The following is a 15,602-nucleotide window of genomic DNA, read 5'->3' as shown; positions in this document are numbered from 1 at the left end:
GATGGAGGCACCGTCCGTCCGGTACGTCGCCCCCCGATCGGGCTCTCTCTCTCTTTCTCGCTCTTTCAAGTGCCCTATTGGGCGATAATAGGGCTCGAAAGCCCTCCGACGGTCACAGCGGGCCATCGCCGACCTCCGACGGCTCCCGACCTCGAACGGCTCCCACCTCCTCTCTCCTCTCTCTCTTTCTCACTTTCTTTTTCTTTTCCTTCCTGTACCGCCGGTATACCATTTGAATTGGTCAACCATGCTGGTTCTCCATCGATCCGATATGGTACGGGATGTACTGGCTGATTCGGCATGGTACAGAAAATCCTGTTGTATATCTTTCATGTTACAAGAGGCTCTATATATAGAGCAATAAAAGTCTAGGTACAATGAACCTATTGATCTCCTAATGATATATTTTCTAAACAGGATTTGATATATTTTCTGTTTAGGATTATACAGATTTCTGAATCAATTACAATAGGAAATAAAACCATGACAAATATCTCCTACTCTAGATATGGAAATACATAAATTATAATTCCTGATTTGTAGACACAAATCAAGGGATATAGGGATATCAATCAATAGTCACAACTATCCGCACACCAAAATTGTAGGGGCCCTTTCTAAGAGCTTTTGTCTGTGAAACATACACAACATATTATATTATATATCCACTTAAATCGACAAAATAGTGTTCCCAAGTTGCACTAAAATTGACCTACCTCCTCCAAACATTTGGCAACAATGACTGGACTAGGCTGCATAGGGCGATCATCAGTTCCTTGTCCAAGTAAACAGTATATTGGACCTTTGGGTTGAGGTAGTAGGCTTCCAAGACATATAATTGATTTAATTAACAAACAATTGATTGCACGGTTATATTTTACGATAATAAACAAGTATTAAGGATTATGCTTGGATTACCTGCTAGATGGAACTTCTTGCCCGCTTGGTAATCCAACCTACTCTCAATGATATCAGTTTACTCATCAGCATATTTCAGATTCGCCTTCCTGATCCTTGCCTTGGCAGTCATTATCATATGGTATGAGGTGCCCATGTGGGGTATCTCATGCTATCCATGGCCCTAAACACTCGATACAGTGGTGTGTGCCTTAATTATATCAGCCTGCTTTGAAAATTGCTAGCTTGTCATTAAGCCCTCTATATGACTCCCTTCCATGCCATTACGGGCATATCTATTCTCCTACCACTTGACACTCATGAACATTGGATGCAGGCCTGTCTTCTTCTCAAAGTGCATGGCGAAGTGGGTGATTGCTAACCTCATGTCACACCTGATATTCTTCATCATCAAAGCAAAAACCCATGTGCAGTTTATATGAATTTTATAATAGTTTGGGCTGTTTTTAGTACTTGCTTCAGCTTGTGGATCCTGCCAATGTCCATCAGCATCAGGTCTATGGGCAGCACATAGGGTCCAGAAAATGGCCTCCTAATCATTAGAATATGTATTGTGGTCCATTATCAGTAACCGCCTGTAAGACATGCTGCTTCCCTATTTAATCAATTACCTGCTTCATGTCAAGGATGTGTTAGACATCTTGCACCCTCTCAAAAGCATCAAGCCATAAACTAATGAAAGAATGTTTTCTTATCACAATATGTCAAAAAAAATTCATAATGTTTCATTGCTCGGCCCTGTCCAACCATCACATATCAATGTCACACCATCTCCACATCTCCTTATCCTTGGCCAGCGTAGAATCAATCCTCTGCTGCTTTGTCAGTCCATGCTGGGAAAGGCATGTAGATCTAAGTCCATGGTGGTGGCCCTTGCTAGTCTATCTCTTGTCTTTTTTCCCTTCTTGCTGGTGAAGGCCCTAAACATAGATGATATCCGGTTGCCATCTTTATCGACAACTTCTATCATTAACTTGCTCCTCTTGGTTTGGATTTATTCTAGCGGACTCAGAGTTAAAATCCTTCTAATTGTGTGAGGGGGACTGAACCCTCGATCAAAGTGGTTTCGCTCGGTTAAGATTGGTTTTAGGCCTTGCGGCTCTTTACCAACCAACCCGAACATTGAACTGACCCTATGCGATGCCAGTTTGGATTGGTTCAGTGATCCTTGGTTGAGAAGATGTGGACCAATATCCCTTTAAGTACCTACATATATCGACAAATACTGAGCATACTGACTAGGTATGATATTGGTTCCATATAGGAGGTTAATGCCTCCCTTATTGACACATGGTATAGATCATGGTCCGCAGAACCAGAGTGGAACCCATGCCGGCTGGTCGGTGGTATGGTTCAGTATGCCCCCGTATTGGGTCTAAACCTATGTGACAAAGAAAGCAGAGGAGAGGGAGAACTACAGAGATGGGGGGAGAGATAGGGAAGGAAGGAAAGGGATGTCAGTGGAGACACTGCTGGCAGCCAGAGAGCTATCAAGGCCTCCGGAGTTCCACACTTTTCCAAAGATATGAGACTAGAGAAGAGGGAGGGAGGGAGAGAAACAGGAGGGGGAGGCAGCGAGGAGGCCGGTTGTGGCCATCGAGGCCCTCAAATGGTCGAATCCCCCCCCTCCACAGGTCGCTGTTGGGTTGAAATAGAAGTGACCTGCTCCTATTTCATCGTGTCTAATTTTTTTCGTGATGCACAGTGAAGTGGGCAATAGGTATGAACATATAAGCAGGTAAAGGGTACATTTGTTGAGCTACTAAGGAAGTAATTACCCCTAAAGAGGCTAGAGCAAGATCTAATTGAAAATGAATCGAATTATTGGTTGTCATAAAGACCTTTAATGCCCACATCCTAATCGACCCTCCCTCTCTCGGGTAGGGTTGGAAGTGGCCCAAGTCGGGTCGGGCTGCATCGATATCTGAGCCCAGCTTGGAATTTTTTATCAGGCTTTTGGCCGGGCTTAGGCCCGAAAAATTTTGAAAATGAAGGCCCGAGCATAAGCCCGAGCCTGGCTCAAACCCAATCGGGATGGCTCGAGCCCAAGATCCAGCCCAAACCCCTCCCTCTCCCTTTGTTTCTCTCCTCTTCCTCTCTCTCTCTCTTAACTTCCATTCCATGTGATCTTTCGTGATGGCGGACCCGATTGCCATCGGAGCACTGTTGGAGCCAACGGGGAACTCAGTAGCTACTGTGGCATGACGAGGAAGGTGGTGATTTGAGAGCGCGAGGAGGCCGAGATCGCGAAGAGGGAAAGGAAAGCGTTCAAGGTTGGAGGCGGCCATTGCAGCACGGAAGGCCGCGGAGGAGGATGCCCAGAGGGAGAGGCTTCTCGAAGGGCCCCGAGAAGGGGCTCTTGATTGGGCTGGATCGGGCAAATCATGGAGTAGATGTGCCCTTGGAGATGTCGACGTCACAAATCAATGAGGTCGGGGTCATTGGGGACAACGACGGTGGCACGGCCATCGTCAATAGCTTTGAGCTGAAGTCCATCTTGTCCTTCTACGCCAAGGTGAGTCAGAGATGTCGGGGATCTCCGGGGATGGCTGAGGCTTGGGGGTGGTCAAAAGAGACGAAGGGAAGGCAACTCGACCAGGGCACGGTGGATAGCGCTCAATTGGGAATTAGTGAAATACAAAGGGCAGCATGGCGCGTCATGCACTGTGGGATTTGAAAATTTCAGGCTGAACTTCGGGCCCGGGCAGATTCAAAGGTATACCTGAGCGCGGCCCGAAATATGAATGGGCCTCAAAATTAGGCCTGAGCCCGGCCTGAGCTGTTTCGGGCCTAGCCCGAAGCCCGACCCGAAGTCGGGCCGACCCAATGGCCCTTGGGCCGGCCCGAGCCCAATTTCAGCCCTACTCCCGGGGGAGGAGTATGTGTTTCTAAAAGATCTTTGATACTATGTCCAATTCCGAAGTTAGTTGTATACATATGACTAGCAATGAGCAATATCGGTCAATCATAAACTTTGCATTTGTGGATAGAATCCCCCAAGAAGGATTAGAAAGCGTACGTAGCAATTTCAATGCTATGCCTTGAATCACTTGGCCATCTCTTGTACATAATCTTATTATTGATCAGAAACTAAGTGAATAGCGAGTCATTCTACTTCTGATAGGCTATGAACTAGATTAGAATCATTCTCAATGAATCCATACATATTGCCAACTTCATTGTGCATCACGGAAAAAAATTAAACACGATGAAATAGGGGCTGGTTCTGGTTGCCCCTGTTTCAACCCAGCGAAGGCCGTTGGGGGAGGGGAGGATCCAGCTGTCTGGCGGGTTTTGGCGGCCACTACTGGCCCCCTCGCCGCCTCCCCCTCCTTCCATTTCTCTCCCTCCCTCCCTATCTCTCTCTCTGTTCTTGTCTCTTTGGGGGAGGACAGAGCCTCGGAGGCCTTGGCAGCCCTCAAGCGGGCACCGCCAATATCTCTACCAGCCTCCCTTTCCTTCCGTTCCTTTCTGTCCCTCCCCCCCTCTCTTTTTCTCTTTCCTTCTACCTTTGTTTTTGCTGGTATTATGAATCGAATGCCCGAGCTGCATCGATAGGTTGCCGGTATGGTTTGGCAAGCCTGCAGTTGCCCGGTTCGGGGTGGTTTGGTGAACCATGGACTATAGATGCTGTGCCAAATTAGTAGTGTATCATGTGTCAGTATAGGGGAATATTGTTTTATACGTTCTTGCTTGTCATGATGGCAAGATGCATTTGTCTTAATAGCTTTGATCCTGAGAGTTTGCTTGGTAAATAAAATTATAAAATAGGAGCATGATTTGCCTTGAGCATTATCATGTTCTAGCAAGCCAAGGTGATATAGGATTAGAGTGATTGTCCCTAAATTTTTTCCAACAAGATTCCTTTAAGATTTGAGCTTGTCTTTTGCCCTAAATTTTCTGTCCCTCTATATGAGCCTCGTCATCGCAGATTGCAGAAATTTTCAGGTCAGCAGCTTTTAAAATATCTCAGAGTTCTTTCCCTGTCTGAAGGTCTTTTTCTATGATCATCAGCTTGTTTTGCAAGATCTTGGTTGCCTTGTCCTTCAATTATTCATCCTCTCATGAGGTTTATCTACAATCATTCAGTGTGCTTATTAATTTGCATCACTAGTGGCTTGGTTGGATTATTTCTAGTTGATCCCAACAGGGTAGGTAAACTACTAGTTAGTCTTTACACTACAATATGGAGCAGTGATGAAATCATGCCTTACAGAAAATATATTAGTTGGAACTTGGAACTTGCTGGTTCTAGAATCTTCTGGGTTGGCTCACGTTTTCTGTAATGTTGTCAAAGATCTGTACCACACTGACCCTGCAAGTCTCACAGTTCTCTAGTTTAGTGAATTTTCAAAAGAAAATGTATGTGTTAATTAAAATATTCCATTATTGCCATTCTCTTGTAAGATTTTATATTCTTTAATAATAAAAGGGGCGCCCTAGTGCATCAGGCTCCCACCACTGAAAGTCTCATGTTTCTATAGTTTAGTGAATTTTTCAAAAACAAAAAATGTATGTGTTAATTTAAATATTCCATCATTGCAATTCTTTTGTAAGATTTTAAATTCTTTAGTTATAAAAAGGGTGCCCTAGTGCATGAGATTCCCACCACTGCAAGAGCTAGGTAGGATCAGATGTATGCAGCCTTACCCCTCCACATGGAGAGGCTGTTTCTGCATTTCCATCCCCTGACTCCCAGGTTACAGTGGAGTAACCTTACAATTGCACCAAGGTCCGCACTCAAATTCTTTAATCATAATATTTAATTATTTAGAGACTCCATACTGTTTAGCTTATTGCTGTAATTTAGGTCTGTTATTACTTATTATTACATAAAAAGAATTTCGGAATCTGTTTTTTATGATTTTGGGAAATTAAGCAATTCATGCAGCATTTTTTTTTCGCTTTTGATATTTATCCCTATTTTCTTTTGCAGGACAATCTTGACCAGAGCCAAGCAGAAATTCCATTCAGCAGGGGGCCTTGGTCTGTTAGCCTGTCAGCACCACTTTTAGCTGATAAGAAGTTTGAACCATCTGAAAGGATAAAACAAATGCAACCTTCATCAACAAGGAAGTCTAACACTTATGTTCTTCCCACACCAGTTGATGTGAAAACCTCAGATTTAAGAGGGTCAGGAACTTCACTTGATGCACCTCGGCTGGAAAGAAAGGGTGGCTGGCCCACACAGTTGTGGCATTCGTCACCATTGCAGCCAAACATGCTTGTGAAAGAATTCAGAGATGATGAGCAGTCAAGCCCCACCAGATTGCCTAAAGCATATTCGGTAATTAGAGAAAGCAACACTAGTAGTGGCCCCATTAAAATGCCCCCTCCGTTGAGTGAGGGATTCTCATTGCCACAGGTAAATCCAGTCTATGCTTCGGACACTAAAAATATAAAGAGACAAGCTTACTCTGGTCCTTTGACAAGTAAAGCGTGGCCAGGTAAGCCCACATTTTTTGCAACTGATTCCACATTGTCAGTGGATTATCATCCTGCAGCTTCTACAAAGCCAACACGTATTCCCACACCTCAGCCATCTACATCTCAAAAAATGTCCTCTAGTGCCTCACCTCCTCCTATAACATCACCAAAAATTAATGAACTTCATGAGCTTCCAAGACCTCCAAACAGTGCAGTGAAATCTACCAGACCATCTGGTTTGATTGGACATTCAGGTCCTTTGGTATCTAGAGGTCAAGAGCTTCATGCAACAATCAAGTTGCCATTGATTGCATCACGCACAGCATCACCGCTACCAACACCGCCCGGGGTTATGACTCGCAGTTTTTCTGTACCCTCTAATAGTCCAAGAACATCAACAACACCAATGCTAACAGTTGCCAAGTTATTGGAAGCTCCTCAAAATGAAAGCAGAACTACAGATGTATCTTCACCTCTTCTGACCCCAATATCTTTGATGAATGTGCAACCTGTGTCAACACTATCTGAATCAGTAGATCAAGACACAAAACAAAAGGTAACTCAGAGATACTAAATAACAAATGTGATATTATGCAATCACTTTTGGATATTTAGTTTGTTGATTATATTGTTTAGCAGTAGTTCAACTAAAGTGACTGCTTGCTTAGTGTTGTATTATGATGTTTTTGTTGCTATAAGCCCTGTAAATGGTTGGGTAAAATATTTCTTTTTCTTGAAGTATCAATCTCTTAGTGGGCTTAGTTTCTTTTATCTACTCTTGAAGTAGTTGGTTTTGAAGTTACTTTTTGTATGCGGTTAACAATATAATAATGTAACAAATGACATACAGGCACATTTGTAGATATGAACTAATATTTAAAGCTTAGTGGTAGTCGTCGTCTGTTTCTTTTGTTTCTTCTTGGGTCATGTTAGTACTTTGTTGTTGTGCATTTTCCAATGAGTAATGCCAACAAGATCTGCAGGTGCTTTTGGTAGGGCTTTATTCCTCCATTAAAGAACCTAGGATAAAACAAAGATTCTGAATCTCTAGAATTCCATAGAGAGCCACTTAATTGTACAAGTTTCCTTTCCAAATGAAAAGGAAATTTTGGAGGCTTCAGCATGGTTGTGATATTATGCCATAATATAAATTCTTCTATAATAAGGTGTTTATGTGTTTGAAACATGACTGCCATTTGTCTAAAATATGCTTCCTTGATTTGCCTGTTTTATTATCATGGTTTTAATCAAGCTTCCTAGTCTCAGTAGTGGATCCTGTATTGGTACCATATTGCTCAATGCAGGAGTTGGTTCACTGTACTTGGTGCGCCCTCCATATGGAGTGTGGGTTTGATACCTATGTATGGTATAGTATTGTCCAGTATGGGGCAGTGCACACTGGTGCTGCGAACCTTGGTTTAGGTAATGGACTTAAAATGTTGTTAGATAATGGTGATGACAATTATTGCTTGTCACTGAAAATGTTCACAAAGTTCAATATCATTTTCATATTAAGTATTTTAATGAATGTATTTTTTTTTTTAATTTTAACATAGTATTGAATGTATTATTATTTTAACACAGACAACAGTATCTAATTTTATCATACTCATTTTTCTCAGTCATAAGCTGTTCGATACCTAATAACAGCTATTGGCATTTGGAATCCTACTGTTAATCTTGCTCTACAGTATTTGAATTTCCTGTATCCTAAAGTCGTATGTTCTAGAACTTACCTAGTTATAGTTCAAGTGGTTATAAATGGATGTCTGATTGAGCTAGATCTGAAAAAAATCATGTTGAGCCCATATAAATCAAGAATCTGCTGCATCAATTTTGATGTACACATCTGGAAGCGCATATAGGTATTGACCTCTCCCTAAATTTGATCTGTAATAACTTAATATTTGAAATAAAGGTCCAGACATGAATTTCAGCAGCAAAAATTATGACTTCTATGTCAGTTGCAGAAAATCTACATGAGTGGGAACCTTGTGTTTTGTTTTCGAGTCTTAAGTTGAATTTGAATAACAAGAAGTAGGAGGAGGATAAATAGATGGGAGAGGAGAAAACAGAAGTTTATGTATTATCTATAACATTTTATGTGATTCTTTTTCACCTTTCAAACCTTGAATGGACTCTAAATTATGAACTAACAACTTCCAAAAGGAAAATGGATAGGTTAAAGAATGCTAGGGACTCGTTTGGTTCATAAGAAGAATCTTCCCTTGTTGGAGTGTTTTTCTTAGGAAGCTGATGCCCAGGTAAATGATGCATGGAAAAGTTGTTTTTGTATGTTTGGTTGGCCATGAGAAAGTGACATATTTTATAATGGCTTATGTTTAGTTGAATATTTACTTTCTTGGAAAAATTATGTAAAATACTTGTTATATCCTTAATAAAGAGAAAGATGTTACCCCCTTCTATCTAACAGCTTAAGGGGCACTTCTAGGAAATTATCCCAATTCCCAGCCCATGGGAAAGTGACTTTCCCATGGCTCACATTGGTTTTTCTTTCTCATGAACTGGGGGAATCTTATTCCTATGGGAAAACTACTTTCTCATCTCTCTCCTTTGAAAACTCTAACCAAACATGAGGCATTTCTCCATTTTCTTGTTGACCACACTTCCCCCTTCTCTTTTTGTGAACCAAACGAGTCCTAAAAGTTTTAGCTACTGAAGATATTGATGCTTTTTTCTTGTATTTGTCCTTTTCTTGCTTCTTTCTATTCCTTTTTCCTTTTCTTTGTCACAATTCTTTCCACTTTCTCTCTTCTCCTTCTATCCCTTTGTTTTCTCCACTTTTCTTGGCAACAGCTCCTATCTGCAAGCCCTTTAGGTGCAAGACACTACCTCATGCCTCATAATAAAGGTTGGTAGCTCCATCATATACTGCTGTGTTTTTAGTACTGCTTTGTATAAGTAGTGGTTATGGCTATCAAACAAGCAAGCTGTTCATGCATGACATGCTTTTGGCTGGAATTTCAGTTTGATGTCTGCTTATTCAACTACAAAACAAGCCATCTTGAGCTAGAATATCAAGCCTAAAATATAAACGAGCCAAACACCCAAACACTAACTTGGCTCAGCTCACTTATTTTTGACTTGTTTAAGCTCAATTACATGTCTAAATAAGAATATATATATATATATCAATAGTTAGTTTTATTTATGTATTTAAATAAACAAATAAAAATTTGGTTTTATCATGATTGTTAGATCTTGATCTAAAAGCTGAAACACTCTTTAATTTAAACTATTAGATGGAGATCTCATGGCTGGAATTAAAGTCTGAATGTCATGTAAAGACTCAGTCCTAACCATCACCACCTCAAAATTCAATTAGATCTACTATCCTCTCATTTCCTTCACTCGCATCCATGGTGAATTCACACTCCTTCACCAATACACTCCAAAAATACTACTAGTGTGTTCATGCTTTCAACTTTTCACATGCCTTTTTGCCAGGCCATGCAATCTTGATGGATGACAGCAGCCCCTTGGCATTCACTATTAGCCATCATCCTTTCTCTGCACTAGTCTGACCAAATCTCAAGATCTGGCACAAGCTGCCATCGCTGCCTCTAGAATGATCCTCAAATTCTTTCTTGCTAACCCAATCTCCAAAGCAGATGCCTGTCTCTGGCCATCATCTCTGCTCTTTTGTCCACCACTTTAACCCGATCCTAGCCTTAAAGTTGCAATATCGACACTGTTCAAGCGTAGCTCAAGTTGTCTCAGTTACAAACAAGTTGGCCTTGAGCTTGGTTTATCCAGTGCATGTTGGGCTCGAACTGAGCATGTGGCTGTCCAGCAAAACTCAAGCTGGCCCTAGCTTTCTCGAGTTTGGCTAATTTACATTCCTAGTTGTGGTTGCCCACAACTTAAAATTGTAGTGTGTTCGTCGTTGATCCATGATCTCAACCTTTTAATTAAGGAGGCTTGGAACTGGCATTACATTCCTCATGAAAAAGTTCCTGAAACAGAAAATAAACATGAGAAGAGCTTCTAGGCTTACAAAGGTCAGTAGGCAAGCCAAAGATTGGGTCATTTATTGCTTGAATATATTGCCTTTCAACCTAAGTTCATTACCCTTCTCCCAGATCACAACATATAATTTCCACATATCTGGACACTTCTAGATCGCATATAACTTTTTAGGACTAACCAGTGGATATAGATGAAGTCCTCAATACATTTAATTTTATTCTAAAGTTGAATTGCTTATGTTATTTGCATTGGTAGATTTGGTGCTCCATTCTACATCATTGTCAAATATCATTGGTTGTGGAAACAATTTTTTGCCCATAGACTTGCATCAAGATTGATGCCTATAAGATTGTGAATTGATAGGGCATATGTCATTTATCTTTTATCCAGTTTATAAGCTGATATAGACACCAACATCGATATATAATTATGGCCAGAATCTTTTCCATTCGCAATTTCCTGTTTCTGCCTCTACAAGAGTTTCATCTAGTCTTGTTTGTAAAAAACCATCCTTTTCAAATGATTTGTGCAATCTTAAGTTCTTAACATTTCAGTATATGCTTATGGTCGAAAGTTTCATGCAACACCATGAAACCAGAATCAAAACATTTGACCTTTGCTCAGAATCAATCTGAGAGTCAGATCTCCTTATGGAGTTACCGTGAAGACTGACTCATGAACCGTATTCTCCATCACAAGGAGTTGACTATGCTGATTTTTAGTCATTTCCTCATTGTGCAACTTTTTAAGCATTTTCTCTGGTCTAAACTTAGGTTTTGCAAGTTTTAAGCATTGCAACATTACACTCCAAAGTATAAGAAAAAATAGAGCTCTTGAGGCAAGTATGGTTATCCTGAAACTCAGATCGTGCAAGCTCTTAATTTGTGTTATATTAGATTTCCATCAAATTTATATCATATTTCTTTAACATCATTTTTTAAGGATATGTTTTTTGACTCTCTCAAGACAGAACCAATGAAATGATACTTGTAATGGTCTGAAAAATATAATATTCTGTAGGATGGTGACTTTTTTTATCTGTGGCCTGCTTTATTTTTTTAGATTTTTTATTCTTTTCCTAATTTTAATTGATAATTTTATTCAAGTAACACTGTCAAAGAATGGTTGAAATTCAGATATAGGCTAAAGAATGGTTCAGTTTCAACATTGAGCTGGCTTGTTAAGGTGCACTTTGAAGTCACCCAAGAAAATTATTTTACATCTATAAAGTAAAACTCCACAAACTATGGTTGAAATTGGATCGAATACGGATCGGATATCAATACATTGTATCCATATTTGTTTTGTTTGATGAATACAGATATGGATATCGATATCACAGGGGTGCAAAGACTCATATCCATATTTGTTTTAAGCAGATATGGATACAAATCAGACATTGGAAGTATGGATATAAATATAGATATAAGTTGGATAATTAAATTTATGGCCACAGAATCAAAGATGTTACTAAGTTGATGGCAAATCAAGTTAATAGCGTTTGAATGTGGTTATATATTTTTTTTAAAAGTTCATGAGTGCTATATAAGATTAAATAGGATTACAAATAGCATCGGATATTTGGATAAATCGGATAGTTGTTTATCTATATGTATATCTATTTTTCTTTGACGGATATGGATATGGATACAGATATTAGTCGGATGCTCCAATTTCTATCCATATTTGGATAGATTCGGATGCGAAAATAGATCCGGACAGATATTATCCGGTCTACTTTCATCCCTATGACACTATTTGCATCAAACAGAGTAAATTCAATTTTGGAATCAATATGTAGATCCCCTTTTCTTTTTTCTTAATCTTGTTCAGGATATCTGAGTCCATGTGCCTCTACATCAGCTTATGGCCAGGAGACTCAGATATTAACAAAATGTCTTATCTGGTCAAGGTATCTCCAAAGCTATTGTCTGTTGCTCCTGATCATTGGATTGCTTTATATAATTAAAGTTGATATTGTCTTGAGGGTTGGACTCTGCTTTAAGAATGTTGGTTTGATACATGACCACAATGCAAACTTATTCCAAGGTTCTGAAAAATGGTAGCAGTATGCAGAGCATCGCGGTTATCACGTAGCATTTTTGTGATATACATGTCATCAGCTGGGTGTTTAGGTGGAAGAGGATGTAGAGGAGGTGGAGAAGAGGAAAAGGTGAAGGAGCACAAGGAGGATATGGAAGAGTAGGTTGACACTGTAGGCAGATACAGGTTAAGAGTACTACCTGAGGCCCCTGTCTTTGCCCAGACTGCATATGTGGGCTGCCTAGGGTGATGCAGGTGCCTGGCTGACATTCTGTGGTCCAATCATTTGTCATTACCACTGGGGCTTTGTGCTGGGCTGTATTATCGCATCCACCACCTACTTGTATGGGTTTATTTCTATTGCCTGCTCAATTGGATCATCAAGTTACATAAACTAACTCCCCAAAACCTTTAAAAAGGTTATGAATTCCGCTTTTATGTGTTAACTGTAAATTGCCTCTGTACTAATCATTGTGGAAAGAAAGAGTTATTTTATCAAAGATGTTAGGTCTTTGATTCATTGTATAAGTTCAATACCATAATGAAAGGAATGCAGAAGTTTGTTGTTAGGTATTTGACCAAATACATCTAGTTTCTATAGAACATATCAGTAAAATACCCTTAGAAGGGAATAAGGCTAAGTGGAGCAAAAAAGGTTTTCCATGAGATGGGAAATGGAAACTATCAGCACCAATAAAGTTTGTAAATTAGGGCTGAAACCGGATTGGATATGAATCCGATATCACCATATCCATATCTATATTTGTTTTGTCTGACGAATATAAATACGGATATTATTCGGATGCAAAAATTCATATCCATATTTGTTTTTAAACGGATATGGATAAAGTTTGCATACTGGAAGTATGGATATAATTATAGATATTACTTAGATAATTAAACTTTATGACTATAGAATCAAAGATATTATTAAATAGATGATAAATCAAGTTAATAATATGTTTATATGGTTGAATGTTTTTTTTAAAAATTAATAATTATTATATAAATTATATAGGATTATATGTAGATTCGGATATTCGGATACGGATCGGATAGTTGTCTATCCATATCCATATCCATTTTTATTTGACGGATATGGATACGGATGCGGATATTAGTCGGATCTTCAAATTTCTATCTATATCTGGATTGATTCGGATACAAAAACGAATTGGATGGATAATATCCATATCACTTTCATCCCTATTGTAAATAGGTGATTGTCTGATAATAAGCAAGGATAGCTTTTAATATTTTCAATTGATCTGTAATCTGACTTTGCTGATAGGATTTTCCCCGATTTGCGGTGAAAGTCTGAAACCAGTTCTCTAGTTAATTTGTGGATCTGAAAGCTAGACCTAATTTTCAAACTAGGATAGATAAGTGGCTTGCAAAAGTATAACTGATCCATACAGATTCAATCGAAAATATAGCTAGATATTGGATGTAATTTATAATTTTGAACTGCCTGTTGGATACAATTTATAATTCAAATCTGTCTCAGATCCAATCATAAGTCATGAAGTATGCTAGATCTAGGTCCAATCTTCAATTAGGTAGGTTTACATTTATAAGGTAGTACTAGGCATATCCTTATGTTTCACCATGTAGAAGGTAATGTGACAAGAAAGAGAGTGACTACGCCCTCTCTCTTGCACTCTGCAAGCAAAATTGATTAAGATCTGGCTCTTGAAGCATTGGTCTGGCACAAACTTGAACCTCTTTTGGGATTGTTTTGCATTGGATTTATCCCAGTTTCAATGCTATGATGTCTGGTAGATCATCTGAGGCCTTAACATACTTTATTGAAGATTTGGTTCTCTCTCCTGGTTCACTATTTTCTTGAACTTCTAAAAAATAGTAACTGGTTTGATGGGATGAGACAATTTTGAGCCTATATTGTATATGATTCTAACTTATATGCCCATGTTTCAGATTTTCAGTGAATTCTTAGACGAAGATTATTTTAGAAATTTCTGTATATTTTGGAAAGGTATATTCTTTATATACATGTAACATATGGAGAGATGAACTACTAAAGAAGAAATAGACATGCGTCTTTTCAAGGTGAAAATACCTATTTTTTAACTAATGCTGTAACTATTAACTATTAGAGACTATAGAATATTTGTTAGCACTAGGCTTACTGTGTTATCTGATTGCCTCATATGATAAATGTATATATTACTTAAATGTGCTAATTGTTGCTATTTTGCTTGCAGGGCTTTTATAATCGGAATGCCTTTCGGGTGTTCAAAGACAATAGAATTGGAGAGCAGTCTCCTCATGCAATTTGTGTACATTATAATCTGTCTATTCTTAGTGTCCCCCAGCCCCCATGTATTCCTGGTTTTTGTTGGCTATTGATTATAATTATGATGAGAACAAGCACCAATGCATCAAATAAGGAATCTTAATGGTGTACTTTGATTCATTAATGAGAGTTTTGGTCCGTGATAACCATTAGAGATTCTCTTGTTCACCATTTCCATTTTTCTCTCCAATCATTAATCAGAAAATGAACCAGACTTTAGTGTGAATGTGAAACCGTTTTGATCAAATCTTAATTTTTGTTTTTTCCTGGGGAGCCCATCAGATCTTCATTTGCTGTTTATTGCCCGCTGTTAAAATCTCTTCAGATCCAACATTTGTTATTGTTTGGAAATTCTGGTTGTCATGGAACTGTCTTTTTCACATCTCTTTTTTAAAAAAAAAAAAATTGATGCGATTAGGAGTTGAAGGCTTGACTATTTAGCCCTTTTGTACTCATCTTTGAAGGGGTGTTGCCATTTTATTTAGTGAAATGTTGTAGGTGTTGCGTAGATACGAATCCATCTTTTGTGATGTCCTGCCTGTGCCAGTATTTTGCTGTTTGGATCCTTATATTGTTCTTGTAAGGTCTTGAAAACAGGCTTCACTTCCCAGGTATCTCAGTCTAAATAAAATTAAATTATGTTTTTTTTTTTTCTTGATCACTTGATGGCATCTCCAAGTTACATGATTTTTGTGGAAATAGTTAGAGATATTGAATCACATCCATTGGCTCGGATTGTCGTTATGGACCTTCATTATCCAAAATAGATCTGAACTAATCCGATTGGAGATCTACTTCTTGAGTCTAGCCAAGTCTGGCTCTCTCTCTCTCTCTCTCTCTCTCTCTCTCTCTCTATATATATATATATATATATATGTATATGTATAGGTAGTAGAGGGGTGAAACA

General features: G+C 39.0%; 1 protein-coding gene across 9 annotated transcripts in view; it reads left to right on the top strand.

Moving 5' to 3' along the window:
* Positions 1 to 14,849, top strand: part of LOC105061404 (uncharacterized protein At2g33490) — a 73,720-nt gene extending 58,871 nt beyond the window's left edge. For all 9 annotated transcript variants that reach the window (XM_073261561.1, XM_073261563.1, XM_073261566.1 and 6 more), the window contains one exon: positions 5,855 to 14,849. In XM_073261561.1, coding sequence (XP_073117662.1) covers positions 5,855 to 6,919 — 1,065 coding nt within the window. In that variant the 3' untranslated portion in view covers positions 6,920 to 14,849. The remainder of the gene's footprint in view (positions 1 to 5,854) is intronic.
* Positions 14,850 to 15,602: the final 753 nt, after the last annotated feature.

The sequence above is a fragment of the Elaeis guineensis genome, chromosome 8 (assembly GCF_000442705.2).
Source record: "Elaeis guineensis isolate ETL-2024a chromosome 8, EG11, whole genome shotgun sequence".
Lineage (NCBI taxonomy): Eukaryota > Viridiplantae > Streptophyta > Magnoliopsida > Arecales > Arecaceae > Elaeis > Elaeis guineensis.
Note: the sequence above shows the minus strand (reverse complement) of the source record. Positions and strands in the feature narration are given on the sequence as shown.